The following is a 16,610-nucleotide window of genomic DNA, read 5'->3' as shown; positions in this document are numbered from 1 at the left end:
TAAAGTGCTTTGAGAAAACTAAGAATATTGAAGTGTGACCAGAAGACACAATTTAGATGGACCAGACCAGGGTTTTGACAAAGCCCCACAGTTGATGGGTCCAGATTACACATGGGATCCCAGGATCCAAAATTAGCTTGGCGATAGGACACAGAGAATAGTGGTCGGAAGGCATTTTCCTGACTGGAAGTCTGTATATAATGGTGTACCTCAGTGAGCAGCGCCGGGATTATTTTTCATCATCTATAAATACCTTGGATAAGAATGTAATGGATTATTTAGTACATTTGATGACAACAAAAATTGGTGAGTAGACAGCAACACTGGTTGTGAATGGACACAGAGAGACATAGAAAATTGAACCGACAAAGACTAACAGGATACATTCACTAAATGGCAAAGACCAGAACTTGAGGTGCAAGTACATAGGTCCCTGAAAACAGCAACACAGGTAGTGAGGATGGCATTCGGCATGTTTGGATTTATAAGTCGAAGCACTGAGTGCAAGAACTGGAATGTCATTTTGCAGCTGCACAAGACATTGGTCAGAGCACGTGGAATATTCTGTACAGTTCTGGTCACCATCCTATTGGAAGAATGAGGGAAGGCAGCCAACACAATCAACTTGTCCTTTCCCAGTCATTCCCCCTCCTCTCTGTTCCCGTCCAGCAGAAGAAACAAAAGCTTGAAAGCGCGTACCACTAGAATCAGGAACAGCTTCTTCCCCTCCGTTATCAGGCTTCTGAATGGTTCTTCCATAAGCTGGGGGACTATTCAAATCACCTCCACTCCATTGAGCACATTGGACTTTGTCAATGAAACTATTACACTAGAATGGTGAGAATTATATTAGGCACTATCTTCCCCTTTGCTCTATCAATTGTGCTTGAGTTTGAACTAGTTGTATCTATGTGTGGCATGTGTTTGAACAGCATACCAAGCTTTTCACTGTACTTCAGCACATGACAATAATAAACCTAAACCTAAATTTAAAGAAGCATTTGAACAGGTACCTGAACAGGAAAAGAGAATGATGTGGGCCAAGGGGCAGAGAAATGGGATTAGCATAGACTGGCATCGTTGCCAGCATGGACATCAATGCCTATAGTCTATGACTAGGATTCGATAAGGTATTCTCTCCATCTTATTGTGCACAGTAATAGCATGACACTCCTGAAGAGATAGGTATATGGTGTAAAATTAAAAATTTGAACAAGTCTTTGAAAGAATAAGGATGTGTCTGAATTTGCCATTTTCTTTACATCCATGGTTAGAATTGATCATTTGTAAAAAAAAACATGTACTCCAGAAAAACTCACGTAAACGAGGAGTTTATTACCAAATTTACAGATTAACTCCAGATTCCAAGTCAACTCCTTGAACATATTTAACCTTACAGTTGAATTGTTAAACATCTATTATGGATTCCAGTGTAGGTTTATTAATTCCTTGGTACATCCATTACTTCCACTCATTTTTCTCATAGTCCCATTTTGAAGAAATACCAAGAATTGGGTTCATCCTCATGTCCAGCATTCTCTTTGTCTGCTTAGCTTTCCATTCATCCTCAAAGGTGTGAGGAACATCTCCAAACACTGTGGATAACAGACACAGATTAGGCCATCTAGATTGAGTAATTTCTTCAGCTGGAACAAATAAGCACCAAAAAGCCTTTTGCTCTTCAAGTGAAAAGTTAAGTCCTAATTGATGAAGTTAATGGCATAGATTACCCTCTCTTCTTGGAGCACAAAATGCTGGAGTAACTCAGCAGGTCAGGCAGCATCTCAGGAGAGAAGGAATGGGTGACGTTTCAGGTCGAGACCCTTCTTCAGACTGATGTCAGGGGGGCAGGACAAAGAAAGGATATAGGTGGAGACAGGAAGATAGAGGGAGAACTGGGATGGGGGAGGGGAAGAGAGGGACAGAGGAACTATCTAAAGTTGGAGAAGTCAATGTTCATACCGCTGGGCTGCAAGTTGCCCAAGTGAAATATGAGGTGCGGCTCCTCCAATTTCCAGTGGGCCTCACTATGGCACTGGAGGAGGCCCATGACAGAAAGGTCAGACTGGGAGTGGGAGGGGGAGTTGAAGTGCTCAGCCACCGGGAGATCAAGTTGGTTAAGGCGGACTGAGCGAAGGTGTTGAGCGAAAAGATTGCCGAGTCTGCATTTGGTTTCGCCGATGTTTGGTTTCCCTGTTCTAGATGTCAACTTCTTTACATCGGCGAAACCAAACGCAGGCTCGGCGATCGTTTCGCTCAACACCTTCGCCTCAAACCGCCTTAACAAACCTGATCTCCCGGTCGCTGAGCACTTCAACTCCCCCTCCCACTCCCAGTCTGACCTTTGTCAGGGGCCTCCTCCAGTGCCATAGTGAGGCCCACCGGAAATTGGAGGAACAGCACCTCATATTTCGCTTGGGCAGCTTGCAGCCCAGCGGTATGAACATTGACTTCTCCAACTTTAGATAGTTCCTCTGTCCCTCTCTTCCCCTCCCCCTCCCCCTTCCCAGTTCTCCCTCTAGCTTTCTGTCTCCACCTATATCCTTCCTTTGTCCCGCCCCCGCCATCAGTCTGAAGAAGGGTCTCAACCCGAAACGTCACCCATTCCTTCTCTCCCGAGATGCTGCCTGACCTGTTGAGTTACTCCAGCATTTTGTGCTTCGATTTGTACCAGCATCTGCAGTTATTTTCCTACACTCTCTTCTTGGAAGTCATATTGCCTGAACTCAGCATATTAATCCACTTTTTGACAGCAGCACTATCAATCTATGATCTGTATTTTCCTTCCCGTGGCTATTAGTACATTATCAAAAAAGTCCATAAATTGCACCAGTCATTTCGCAGTGAAGGATGTTCTCACCCATACGATCAAAAGACATACTAGCGGAATTAAGCCATTCGGCCCATTGAGTCTACTCCGCCATTCAATCATGGCAGATCTATTTTTCCCAATTAACCCCAGGGCTGTGATGAAACCAATAAGGCAGGTAATTTGTAATGTGATAATAGTAAGTTCATCTGTACTGCTGATGCTGATCCTGCTGATGCTGATCCTGCTGTAAACATTGGGCTGGGCTGTGGAGAAAATTATCTTCGTTTTTCCTTAAAGTAGTGCCACGGAATCTGTCGTTTCCAATTGAGAAGGCGGTTGAACATCCCATCAAGCTCGCCCTCGGTACTACACCTTCTGGGCCGTATAATTGAGGCGGGATGTGCTGTACTCGCTGGTGTTTAGAAGGATGAGGGGGGATCTAATTTAAATTTACCAAATTTTGAAAGGCCTGGCTCGAGTGGATGTGGAGAGGAAGTTGTGGTCAAGAAACTTCTTCAGACTGATTGCACGGGTTAGGGGATGGGAAAGAAAGCTGGAGAAGAGGAGGTGCATGACAGAGCATGACCAGTAATAGGTAAACACGGGCGAGGGGGCTTTTTAATAAGTAGATTGTTGGACAAAGGCCAGAGATGAAAAGACAGATGTGAGCCCAACAGGATCAAGAGTTGCAAATTGCAAAGTCTATGGATAGAAAAGTTGCGAATTGTGAAATTGGGAGGTGGGAGGTCAGCCAGGGTTCAAGGGAGGGGAGTGGAGGTGGGAAGGTGGGGGGTTTTGGGAGAAAGGGGGTTGTTTGTGGGTTAGTTAATGCTCATACCGTTAGGTTGCAAACTGCTTTCTATCTCCTGATGTAATTTGTACCCAATATCCTGGCTCCTATTTGGAAGCCTGTATATAGCTCCCATCAGGTTCTTTTTATCCTTGTAGTTTCTTAACTCTTCCCAAGAGGATGCTACATCTTCTGATTCTATGTTGTTTCTTGCTATGGATTGGAATTTATTCCTTACCAACAGAGCTACCCAACTCCCTCTGCCCACCTGCCTGCCTTTTTGATGGGATGCATATCCTTGGATGTTCAGCTCCCAGCTCTGAACCTCTTTCAGCCAGTGCCTGCTGATTTCTAATCACACTAAGCTCATCCACCTTGTTTCAAATACTATGTGTAATCAAGTATAATACCTTCTAGACTCATTATGGACTCTTATCCCTTCTAAACATTATCCTATTTCTTATTCTGCATACTTCAGTAACCTCTCCTGCACTCTCCTTCCCTTTAACTTTATCCATAGTTTCTAATCTGTTGAACCACCACCCCCTCCACCCCACTATTTAGTTTAAAGCGCTATCTACTGCCCTAGTTATGCAATTTGCCATGGCCCTGGACCCATGTTGATGTACGTTTACCTGAAAGCAAATACTATTATGATACAGAACCACGCCTAGAATCTGAAAAGATTCAAGAATGTTTAATCAGTCCCTGAAGAAAATATATTTCCTTAAACTCCAGTTCTCAACCTTTCCTCCCTGACTGTTGAGTGACCATAAAAGCACAACCAACACAAGGATTGTGCTGCATACATAGATGTAACACGACTCATTTAAGCTTTTACATTTATTTTGTTCAGGGTGAAACAGTGATATCACAAAAAGGCACTCACCAAACATTCTCTGCCAAAGGTAAATCAGCCCAGAAATACCAATCATGAAGAACACGCCACCGATAACGGTCTTCCATTCACTTGATGACTTGTTCATCTCAGCATAGCTCTGCTCAAAGCGAATACGATACACTGGGGAAATAAAACAAGATGATGCCATTGGAAAAATTCTGTGGCCAAGATGAGAGGGGTCAGAGATGATCTTGCCCGCTTGCTTCCTGGCCCTTGCAGTGTATAGTTCGTCAATGGGGGTAAGGTTGCAGCCTCTGGATGTCGTGCTTGGTGGCGGAGCCAAACCAGACCATGATGGAGAAGGTGAGGATGGACTCAATGATAGCAGTATAGAATTGGCCCATCATTGCCTGTGGCAGATTGTGTTTCCTCAGTTGCCGCAGGAAGTACATCCATCCTCCGTTGGGCCTTTTTGACTGTGAAATCTTAAAGCATCGTGCAATCCCGTTTTAGTATTTGTCATACTCTATCCCTTTTTCTGTTTTAAACTCAAGAATTTGTAAAGAAAAAAATAAGATTCCTTAAAAATAGCCAAGCAAATTGGGTTTCAACACACCCATGTATACCCATCAATGCACAAGAGTACCAATGAACCTATGGCATAGTTGAGGAGCAGAAGGGGAAGGAGGAGATAGTTGTTACGGAGCAGCAGGGAATATCATGAAAGAACACGTAACAATTAACAATAAATTCTCATTTTTTCTGTTCCTAAGAAGGTTGAACAGATCCCTTTTGAACCAAATATTTTAAATTTGACGCTTAATGCGCCCATTAACTATTTGCCATTACAGCAGACTGTTAAAATCTCCAACCTTTAAACTGATTCTTATCTAACTTTTCCTTCAGGACAGGAGTCAGTGTATGTTATCCTGATGCAAGATCAGAGACTTTGCTTCACTCATACATGTTTTATCCAAGAATCATGTAATCACTGTTGATTTACATTATTCATACTATAAATATTTTCAGTTTTAATTTTTTTAGGTGGAGCACTGCATTCTTTTACGCATGGATTTTTTATTGCGTTGCCCTGTCGGCAAAGAATACTTCTGAATGCCAGTTCAAACCATAGTGATTACCCCTTCACTTAAATAGTTTTAGTTACCAGCTGCACAAGACATTAATCCAATAATAGAGCAATTAAGGCATTAATTAGGAACAATAAATACCCATACATATCAGATAGTCCTAGGTTGACACAAAATGCTGGAGTAACTCAGCGGGACAGGCAGCATCTCGGGAGAGAAGGAATGGGTGACTTTTCGGGTTGCGACCCTTCTTCAGTCTGAAGAACCATTTGGACCCAGACTGAAGAAGGGTCTCAACCCGAAACATCACCCATTCCTTCTCTCCCGAGATGCTGTCTGACCCGCTGAGTTACTCCAGCAATTTGTGTTTACATATCTGTTGCACTGTTGCAAGTAAAAATGTCATTGTTCCTTTTCAGAACATACGATAATAAAATACTCTTGACTCTTTTACAACTGTACTAACTGTATTGGAGCCCTCTATAGGAAGGATGTCATTAAACTAGAATGGGTACCAAAAAAAATATGAGGAAGTTAGCAGGTCTGGAAGATTTGAGTTATAGGGAGAGGATGGATCTATTTTCCCTAGAGCATAGGAGGCCGAAGTTGACGCCACAGCAGTTTGCAAAATTATGAGCAGCAAAGATAAGATGAATCAACACAATCTTTTGTCCAGAGTAAGGAAGTCCACAACTATAGGATACAGGTTTCAGGGGAGAGGGGGAAGATTTAAAAGGGACCTTGGGGGAGAAAACATCCTTACAAAGTATGGTGCTTACATGGAAGAAGTTGCTAGAGCAAGTGGTAGAGACAGCTACAAATATAACATGGACTGGTGCATGGATAGGAAAGGTTTGGAGGAATATGGACATGACAGACAGCAAGTGGGATCATTAGGCAACTTAATTGGAATGGGCAAGTTGCACCATAGGGACCATTTTCATGCTCTAAAGCTCAATCATTCAGATAATTGACAAAAATAGCAAACCTCTTACATTGTCACCTCCTTCTGGTCTCAAGATGACCTAGCAAAACAATCTGATATATTACTTGTTTCTAGTTGTATTACACTTAACACTTGTTGATGCCTTACTTCCATATAACAACTAACCTCCTACCTTCAACTCAGGCAGTTTTACATCCAACGACAAGCAATTTACATTATATCAGTTTGGCTAACTTACATTTCAGCTTCTCTTCACCAGAAAGAGAAACCCAAGAGCTTTTCTCCTTCTCCTTTAAGGACTTCTGCTCTCCTGACAGATGTCCCACAAAATCAATGGCTGAAAGAGGCTCATCTTTACGATCGAGATATTGTGGATGTGAATAATCAACCGTTGCAACACCTGCAGAAAAACACAATTTTATGATAAAAATCAAATCACAGATACCCAAAGAATGGGAGCCTACAGCACGATTCACCTTGTAGGTTTTGTCTACTCTAATGTTAGGATTAAATACAGTTTAAAAAAAACCACAAAAGCTGGTTACTAATGCAATGGGTGATGAAGAATGCTAAGGAATAATACGTAACATGTTAATTTATTTTCAAGTAAGAGATCGATTAATTGACTGCCTGTGCTGCAAATTTTGTTGATTCTAACTACTACCCAAAATTCTGCATTGATGTCAAGGGATTAAATTCTACTTATACTCTTACAGTCTACCAATCCTCCAATGAAGAATTACCTAGTTAAGGTACTACAGAGGAGATGTTATTTTCCAAATGATTGTTGTAATTTATAATCTTAAACATGTTCCACCAATCTTTTTTGCAAAGATCAGACATTTTATTGTTTCTGATCCATATTCAAAAACCAGATATTAATCCTTGATTGAAACCCTATAAGTTCCCTTTTGGAATTAAAACTGGGTCAGAGAATCTATTTTGAACAGAAAATAATTGAACAATTAATTGTAATTGTTTTGTAATCAATCCATTACAAAGTATTAGGGGAACCACAAAGCATTTATTAAACCCATGCAGAGTGAACAAAACATAATGTTGCACTCCTAGTATTAACTTAGACTACTAAACTAAGGGACGAGCAGGCTGTTATCAGTGCCTGCAGTCCTACTCAAATCCCGGACTGGATTACATGGTGGAATGGTGGAATGTGTATCATGCATATGTGGTGAAGGTCATATTGACAGAGATAAATATGGTTGATCTACAGGAATTGTAATTGATTTTAATAGCCAGGTTTGAAAATAAAACTTGGCTGAGCAATTTGGGGCAAGTCTAAAACTATGGAACAGTAAGTAGTTAGGGAGAATGCTACAAAATAAAGGCAGAAAAGTGGTTAAATTGAAGTTGTATTATACACATCAGAGCTTGGTTAGGTTACTATGATTATGCATGTTTATGAAATGTTTACATAAGAACTAATTATCACAATCAGAATGCTCAAGATCCGAATTAAGCTTTGAAGGGGAAATATCACATTATACAAAATCTTTAATTGTACAAATAACAAGAGATTACATCAAACTGAGCATGACATTGAGAATCTACAATTAACATCAGAATAAAAATTGGCAGATTGAAAGCATCTTTTAGAAAAAAATGTCCGTACAAAGAATATTAAATGAAGAATATGCTGGCAACGAGATAAGCTTAATAGCCTTCCTTGTTTTTACTTTTTGCTATGAAAATACATTAATTTCAACAAATAATCCGAGACAATTTAGACGTTACGCATGAATATGACCTACGTGATATTCAAGATGTAATCTGCACAATACTGTAGTTATCCCCTCCAAAGTCAAAGACAAATGATTTATACTGATCTTGATGCACTATTTCAAACATTCAATTTTAGCACTGCTACATTGTTGAAACTGGCTGAGGAGCAGTTAACTAAAACATGAACATTTTCAATCCACTAAACAAATTTCAATGGAATTGAAAAACCAAAGCTCATAAATGACAATTTTATCGTATAAAACCAAGTAACGGTTGAAACAGATTCATTACATCAAGATTTCATGCATTAGTCACAGAACAGGACCAAGGAGCAGAACACAGATTCGGAATATATCAAACAATACCAAACCAGCATTCTCTACTTCAACTTGAACTTAGAAAATCTAACCACAGATAATCACTTGTAACTCACCACTTCCATGAGCTTGCATGCAAACACCAGTGGAAAGTGCACGCCTGGTAACAAGGCTCAGGGCTCTTGATCCCAACATCCTGCAATATTTGAACAAAGTATACACATCAGATTATGTTCTCAATTGTCTGTAGCAGAAGTTAATTTTATAATTATACTCTAAAATAGGGACTGAACAAATTCCACAGTTGCCTTTATCCAATTTTTTTTAAACTCAACTGCTGAAAATATGAAATACACACAGAAAATATGGAAAATGCACAGGTCGGGGCTGGAGAGGCAACACTTTGCAAGCAGCATGGAATAATACATTTATGTATACATTTCTGACCTTTAAAATTTACAGCATGGATTTAGAATTTGCAAAGGAATGAGGGGCAAGTTATTTCACAAACAGCAGTTGATAGCTGGAACGTGCTGCAAAGAGGTGGTGGAATCAGATATAGACACTATACAGAAGAGGCATTTAGACAGAATATAAATAGGTGGCGTATTGAAGGATATAGTCCTAATGCAGGCAAATGGAATTAGTGGAGGGACAAAAAGGTTGGCATGCACGTGGTGGCTCAAAGACCCAAATCTGTTCTGTGCAACTCTATGACACGTCTCTGAAGTACAACTGACTGCATACTATGTATGACCTTGCAGAGTAATGTTAGAATCACACTTACAAGTGAAATAGAAAATGTTATAAATTTAATTAAGTATACTACATCCTCAAAAACCTACGGTAATAAATTAGCTCAATTATTATAGACAATAGACAATAGGTGCAGGAGTAGGCCATTTAGCCCTTCGAGCCAGCACCGCCATTCAATGCAATCATGGCTGATCACTCTCAATCAGTACCCCGTTCCTGCCTTCTCCCCATACCCCCTCACTCCGCTATCCTTAAGAGCTCTATCCAGCTCTCTCTTGAAAGCATCCAACGAACTGGCCTCCACTGCCTTCTGAGGCAGAGAATTCCACACCTTCACCACTCTCTGACTGAAAAAGTTCTTCCTCATCTCCGTTCTAAATGGCCTACCCCTTATTCTTAAACTGTGGCCCCTTGTTCTGGACTCCCCCAACATTGGGAACATGTTTCCTGCCTCTAATGTGTCCAATCCCCTAATTATCTTATATGTTTCAATAAGATCCCCCCTCATCCTTCTAAATTCCAGTGTATACAAGCCTAATTGCTCCAGCCTTTCAACATACGACAGTCCCGCCATTCTGGGAATTAACCTAGTGAACCTACGCTGCACGCCCTCAATAGCAAGAATATCCTTCCTCAAATTTGGAGACCAAAACTGCACACAGTACTCCAGGTGCGGTCTCACCAGGGCCCGGTACAACTGTAGAAGGACCTCTTTGCTCCTATACTCAACTCCTCTGGCTATGAAGGCCAACATTCCATTGGCTTTCTTCACTGCCTGTTGTACCTGCATGCTTCTTTTCAGTGACTGATGCACTAGGACACCCAGATCTCGTTGAACATCCCCTCTTTTCATAACAATCATAAATAGGAAAAAATTCAAAACATCCTAAAATTCTAACATTAGAACTTAAACCAGTTTCAAAACAAACCCACATTTACCTGTTCTTCAAGCTATTAGATGCAAAATATTAATACTCAATAATTCGACAGCAAACATTATTTATCTCTCATTAGCCTAAAGCCATTAAGTCATCCATATTTAATACAAAGAGCACATTAAACATTAGTTGAACTTTCACACTGCACGCTTCCAGATCCAAGGTCAGCCAAGATTATCATGAAAGGAAGAATCTTTAAAAAATCTTAAAGGATTTGACAGGCTAGATGCAGGAAAAATGTTCCCGATATTGGGGGAGTCCAGAACCAGGGGTTACAGTTTAAAAATAAGGGGTAAGCCATTTAGGACTGAGATGTGGAAAAACTTCTTCACCCAGAGTTTAATCTGTGGAATTCTCTGCCACAGAAGGCATTGGAGGCCAATTCACTGGATGTTTTCAAGAGAGTTAGATTTAGCTCTTAGAGCTAAAGGAATCAAAGGATATGGGGAAAAAGCAGGAACAGGGTACTGATTTTAGATGATTAGCCATGATCATATTGAATGGCAGTGCTGGCTCGAAGGGCCTACTCCTGCGCCTATTTTTCTGTTTCTGTCACCCTTGTCAGTGATGCCCAGGCTGAATAGATAAGAAATGTCAAAACATAGTAAGCAAAGGGATATATTATTATGGCGTAAAATAGAAACAGTTCAACAGGGTTCATCATAGAGCACGAACACAAGCCATTTGGCCCTATTTGCCCACGCTGACCGAGATGCCCCAATCTAAACTAGTCCTATATAGTCAGAGTCATTCAAGGGCATGTGGAGAAGAAGGCACTGATTCAACCCTCCAGGGGACCCATCTTCTCTGGTGGACCGATGATTGTGATCCCATCCATCACCAACCACATCCACTCCCGTGCCACCCTCCTTTCCTCTCGTCTCCATTTCCCTCCATCGCCCAGAGCAGACCCAGAGCTGCCTCCCGGGGCCGCTGATGTGCAGGAGCCGCCAAGGTCAAGGCGACCTGAGCGCCGGGCCATGAGGAGGATAGGGCTGCGACTGCGTCCTGCGCTGGGGACGGAGGGAGGGAGGGTGGAGGTGCGGGGGTTGAGGGGGAGAGGTAGGGAGGGAGGGGAGGGGAAGAGAGAGAGAGAGAGAGAGAGAGAGAGAGAGAGAGAGAGAAAGGTATTGGGGAAGGAGGGAGGAGAGCGGGACGATGATGGAGTCAGGTACCCGGCCCGGGGAGTAACGGGCGCCTTTGCCACTCCCCACACAGCGGCCGGTAATGATAAAGATCCGCGCATCATGATGAATGCGGCGGCTGACAGGGACCCCCGGACCCTCCCGGCCCCCAGACCCTCCCGGCCCCGCGGCTCCCCGGCCGCCATCTCATCCATTCATTCATTCATTCATCCACTCACTCGCTCGCTCGCTCGCCGCCTCCCTCCCGCCGCAGCCCCAACGACAGAGGAAGTGACGACACGCCGAGGGCCGGCGGGCAGGGCACTGCGGGAGAAGGGTAACCAATGGCAACCGGCTGAAGCCTGGCCTCGACCATGTTGGAGATTTATCTGTTTGCAGAATGTTGATTCTTGATCATATCTGGCACCACTGTGTGTACAATGTGTGGTTGCATTGTACATTGTACATTGGATTGTGTGTATAACGTGGAGACACACTGTTGGTATATTGCATTGTTTGTATAATGTGTAGACACACTGGTGGTATATTGCACTGTTTGTATAATGTGTAGTCACACTGGTTGTATATTGGATTGCGTGTACAATGTGTAGTCACACTGGTTGTATATTGGATTGCGTGTACAATGTGTAGTCACACTGGTTGTATATGGGACTGTGTGTACCATGTGTAGTTACACTGTTTGAATATTTGCTTGTGTGTACAATAAGCAATCACACTGGTAATTTATGGGACTGTATATACAATGTGTAGACACACTGGTATATTGGATTGTTTGTACAATGTGTAGTCACACTAGTGGTATATGGGACTGTGTGTACAATGTGTAGTCATATTGGTTGTATACTGGACTGTGTGGACAATGTAGTCACACTGGTTGTATATGGGACTGTGTGTACAAAATGCAGTCACCTAGGTTATGTGTGGGACTGGGTACAATGTGTAGTTACAGCCACTGGAGTTAAAGACTGGAGTAACTCAGCGGGTTAGGCAGCATCTCTGGAGAAAAGGAATCGGTGATGTTTCGGGTTGAGACTTCAGACTGAGAGTCATGGAAAAGGGGAATGAGAGATATAGACGGTACTTAGGAGAAATGAATGGAATATATCCAAAAAGCAACAATAATCAAGGAAATGTGCAGGGAACACAATAGGCCATTGTAGGCTGGGATAAGTGATAACGAGTAAACTCAACAGGATGACAGTAGAACTTGTATAATGACGAGGATGGGGCAGGGACAGAGAGAGAGGGGATACAAGAGTTACTTGTAGTTAGATAAATCAAAATTCATACCACTGGGTTGTAAGCTGCCCAAGTGAAATATTAGATGCTGTTCCTCCAATTTATGTTTGGCCTCACTCTGACAATGGAGGAGGCCCAGGACAGAAAGGTCAGTATGAGAATGGGAAGGGGAGTTAAGTGTGTTTGGCATCCGGAGAGCATGTAGGCCAGGGCAGACTGAGCGAACCTTCGCTCAGTCTACCTTGGCCTACTTGACCTCTGGTATCATCGTTCCTGTAAAGTGATGCCCAGAACTGAACACAGTACTCTAAATGCGGCCTCACCAATGTCTTGTATAACTGCAATATGACCTCCCAACTTCTATACTCAATACTCGGACTGATGAAGGCCAATGTGCCAAAAGCCTTTTTAACCACCCTATCTACCTCTGATGCCACCTTCAAGGAAATATGTACCTGCACTCCTAGATTTCTCTGCTCTCCAACACTCTCCAGAGTCCTACCATTCACCGTGTAGATCCTGCCCATGTTAGACTATCCAAAATGCAACTCCTCTCATTTCTCTGTATTAAATTCCATCAACCATTCCTCAGCCCACCTGGCCAACCGATCAAGATCCTGCTGCAATTTTTGGCATCCATCTTCACTATCTGCAATACCCCACACTTTTGTATCATCTGCGAACTTGCTAATCTTGCCATGTACGTTCTCATCCATGCATATACTTATCATATACGTGCTATAGCATTAGGATAAGCGCTCAACCAAGAAAAACCAAGCCCAATGCCAAAGTATCTAAACTACCTGCACACATTTATGCTATAAGACAATTATTAACCATATTCAGTAATAAGCCATCTACATGTTGACACTCAAGCTAAATGTTTAACTAAGAAACCCAATCCCAATAGTACCCAATCTTGTATAACACTTGCGTTAGTGAATATTATATCCTTCATAAAGCATGTACAAATAAATCATATACCCAAAATACAGTTTGTACTGTTAGATATTCTACAACTGGAAATGCCAAGTAATGAGCTTCACTAGATAGCTTCTCCAAATGAACTTCAAACAGCTACTCAGCCAAACTCGAACATGGAGAGGAAGCTGGCCACCAATGACTTGAGCTATATGTTAAATACATTAGCGGCATTGCACTATATTGATTGGCCTACTCAGCTAACTTATCTATGTTTTACAACGTGCCTCAATAAGTGGGACAAAGCCAATTAGAACATATTTCTGTTGGATGTCCATCGATTATATTAACTGGCTGAGACTCAGAACATCTGTTTTTGTAAGAGACATCTGTACAGGAAAATAGAATCCTTTGTTTAGATTCCAAAGATTAGTTTCTCTATTTCAGAAATATTTGGCAGAAACTTAAAAAGAAACTGCTTCCAATACATCTGTAATTAGGCTGTGATAAAAAGCAGCTGTTCACCAAGGAAACTGTTTTTTGCATTGTTTAGCAGCTGAAAGCAAGGTATTTGGATGACAATGAAGTCATGTAAAAGGTGTTTGTGAAAAATTAATTGAACCTCAAGATATTGTCTGGAATAATTTGCGGTAATTACTATTGTAAGAGTCCACCATACAGGTTGATATCCTTTAAGTATATTTTTAAACGATGCAGGGTTTTAGTTATAAATTACAATAGCAAGTGTTCAAATTCTGCAGAAAAAATATTAACAGATGAGTTTTGAGAAATAACTTAAAGAAGAGATGGAAGTAGAAAATGTGGGACATCAATGTATCACTGGCAATGATGGATTGAAAAGCAGTGGTGATGTCCATGGGATTAAAGCTTTGGGTGAGATGATGGAGTTAGGGCTGAAAGCAGTTGTAGAGATAGAAAGCTGTAATTTTAATTACACGCTTAAATGTTAAGGGCGGAGAATTCACGTTGGCGAATGAGCATAGGGGTGATGAGTGAATGGGATTTAGTGTAAGTCTGTCCTTTGGTTGACAGGTATGTAATTGGCCTGGCTGACAAGGGAAGTCAAGGACAGTATAAAAATAAAAGATAAAAAGTATAACATAGCAAAAAAGAGCGGGAAGCCAGAGAATTGGGACTCTTTTAAAGAGCAACAGAAGATAACTAAAAAGGCAAGACGGGGAGAAAAGATGAGGTACGAAGGTAAGCTAGCCAAAAATATAAAGGAAGATAGTAAAAGCTTCTTTAGGCATGTGAAGAGGAAAAAAATAGTTCAGGCAAATGTGGGTCCCTTGAAGACAGAAGCAGGTGAATTTATTATGGGGAACAAGGAAATGGCAGATGGGTTGAACTAGTACTTTGGATCTGTCTTCACTAAGGAAGACACAAACAATCTCCAAGATGTTCTAGTGGCCAGAGATCCTAGGGTAACGGAGGAAGTGAAGGAAATTCACATTTGGCAGGAAATGGTGTTGGGTAGACTGATGGGACTGAAGGCTGATAAATCCCCAGGGCCTGATAATCTGCATCCCAGGGTACTTAAGGAGGTGGCTCTAGAAATCGTGGATGCATTGGTGATCATTTTCCAATGTTCTATAGATTCAGGATCAGTTCCTGTGGATTGGAGGGTAGCTAATGTTGTCCCACTTTTTAAGAAAGGAGATTTGGAGGAAACAAGACTCTATGGAAGAATGAAGTGTTTTGGGAAAGCACAGTGGAGCTTTAATCTAGAAATATGACCACTGTGATAGTTGCAGAAGTGGCCTGGTTATTTCTCAGGAGATGAGGGAAACAGTGTCAGCTCCTTTGAAGTATTTCCAGGTTCTGACATACAGTTTGATTATTCTTCTTCTTGCGTTTGAGGCAGTAGAAGTTATGTAACGCTTTCCAGGTGCTGTAGCCAGTTCAATGTGCTGTTGTCGAGGGCCGTGAGGTCTACCCCTCCACCAGGGGGGCGGAGGACAGCAGAAGCAGTTTGATTATTAAGTAATTGACTTGTAACAACAAATCCCTTCAAATTCAACTTCACAAAAATTGGCATTTATTTACCTGGAGCCTTACAGCTTATTGTTTCTTACAAATGGACATTACATTCCCGGTAGAATACGAAGTGCTGGAGTAACTCAGCGGGTCAAGCAGTATCTGTGGAGTGAATATATCGATGATATTATGGGTTGGGATTTTTCCTCAGACTGGACATTCCCTCTACAGATGCTGCCTGGTCTGGTGAGTTATTCAACACATTATGTTTAGCTCAAGATTCCAACATCTGCAGTTCCTTGTGTCTGCTTTAAATTTGCATTCCACCTTTTACTTTGTTTTGCTGTTAAGCTACAATAACAGCCATTTAACCAATAAGCATATCTTTGGGATGTGGAAGCAAACCAGAGGACCTGAAAAGCCCTCAGTCACAGAGAAAATGTGTGAACATTCTACAGACGGCATTTGGAATGAGGATAAAATTTGAATTAAAAATCTGGGGCTTTGAGGTTTAACTGTGATGCTGGCTCTTATTTCTCACCAATGCTGTTAAACACAGCACCCATTGAGCAATTTTAATTTAAATTCTAGTGAAGGATGAGAGGGTTCATAAAATTGGGCTATACATTCTTATTAGATCATCAGTGCTGCCCAGTGGAGAGTCAGGATTGCATCCCTTATACCTACGCCCCCCCCCCCCCCCCCCCCCCCCGACCTGTATTTATCTATCACGGACTGGCTTTGTCATGGCCCCATCTCTATTCCAGCTTTCTCCCCACTACTACAATCAGTCTGAAAAAAGATCCCGACCCAAAACGTCACCTACCCATGTCGTCCAGAGATGCTGCCTGACCCACTGAGTTCCTCCACCGTGGACTGGGGACCCGCCCGGAAGGCCAAAGAGGAGGGAGTCGGCGACGAAGGGCGAGAGGAGGAAGGCCTATCACTTCTTCATGGCAGAAGGTTATCCCCAACGGCCATACCCGACAGTAGGCTGGATATGGTGGAGTGGACCACTGGAGGCTTGACAACAGCCTGGGGCTCGGCTGGACTGTGCGCGGCTCCAAGAGGCTGAGCGC

The 16,610-nt window shown here is 42.1% G+C and overlaps 1 protein-coding gene across 1 annotated transcript; it reads right to left on the bottom strand.

Annotated features, from left to right (window-relative positions):
* Positions 1-1,315: 1,315 nt before the first annotated feature.
* On the bottom strand, positions 1,316-11,653 carry cox4i1 (cytochrome c oxidase subunit 4I1). The gene is made up of 5 exons (XM_078401756.1): positions 11,592-11,653; positions 8,651-8,730; positions 6,716-6,877; positions 4,492-4,623; positions 1,316-1,595 (listed from the first exon to the last, which is right to left on the bottom strand). Exons 2-5 carry the CDS (start codon positions 8,727-8,729, stop codon positions 1,462-1,464), a joined length of 507 nt encoding a protein of 168 aa, XP_078257882.1. The 5' UTR covers position 8,730; positions 11,592-11,653; the 3' UTR covers positions 1,316-1,461.
* Positions 11,654-16,610: the final 4,957 nt, after the last annotated feature.

Source organism: Rhinoraja longicauda, chromosome 6 (assembly GCF_053455715.1).
Source record: "Rhinoraja longicauda isolate Sanriku21f chromosome 6, sRhiLon1.1, whole genome shotgun sequence".
Taxonomy (NCBI): Eukaryota; Metazoa; Chordata; class Chondrichthyes; order Rajiformes; family Arhynchobatidae; genus Rhinoraja; species Rhinoraja longicauda.
Note: the sequence above shows the minus strand (reverse complement) of the source record. Positions and strands in the feature narration are given on the sequence as shown.

What these genes read in the sequence shown, in the direction of transcription:
- cox4i1 (XM_078401756.1), bottom strand. Translation starts at nt 8,729, where the DNA reads ATGTTGGGATCAAGAGCCCTGAGCCTTGTTACCAGGCGTGCACTTTCC. An exon ending in CATGCAAGCTCATGGAAGTG is followed by an intron (nt 6,878 to 8,650) that starts GTGAGTTACAAG and finishes GTTTTTCTGCAG; the next exon opens with GTGTTGCAACGGTTGATTAT. An exon ending in TGGTGAAGAGAAGCTGAAAT is followed by an intron (nt 4,624 to 6,715) that starts GTAAGTTAGCCA and finishes TTATTTCCCCAG; the next exon opens with TGTATCGTATTCGCTTTGAG.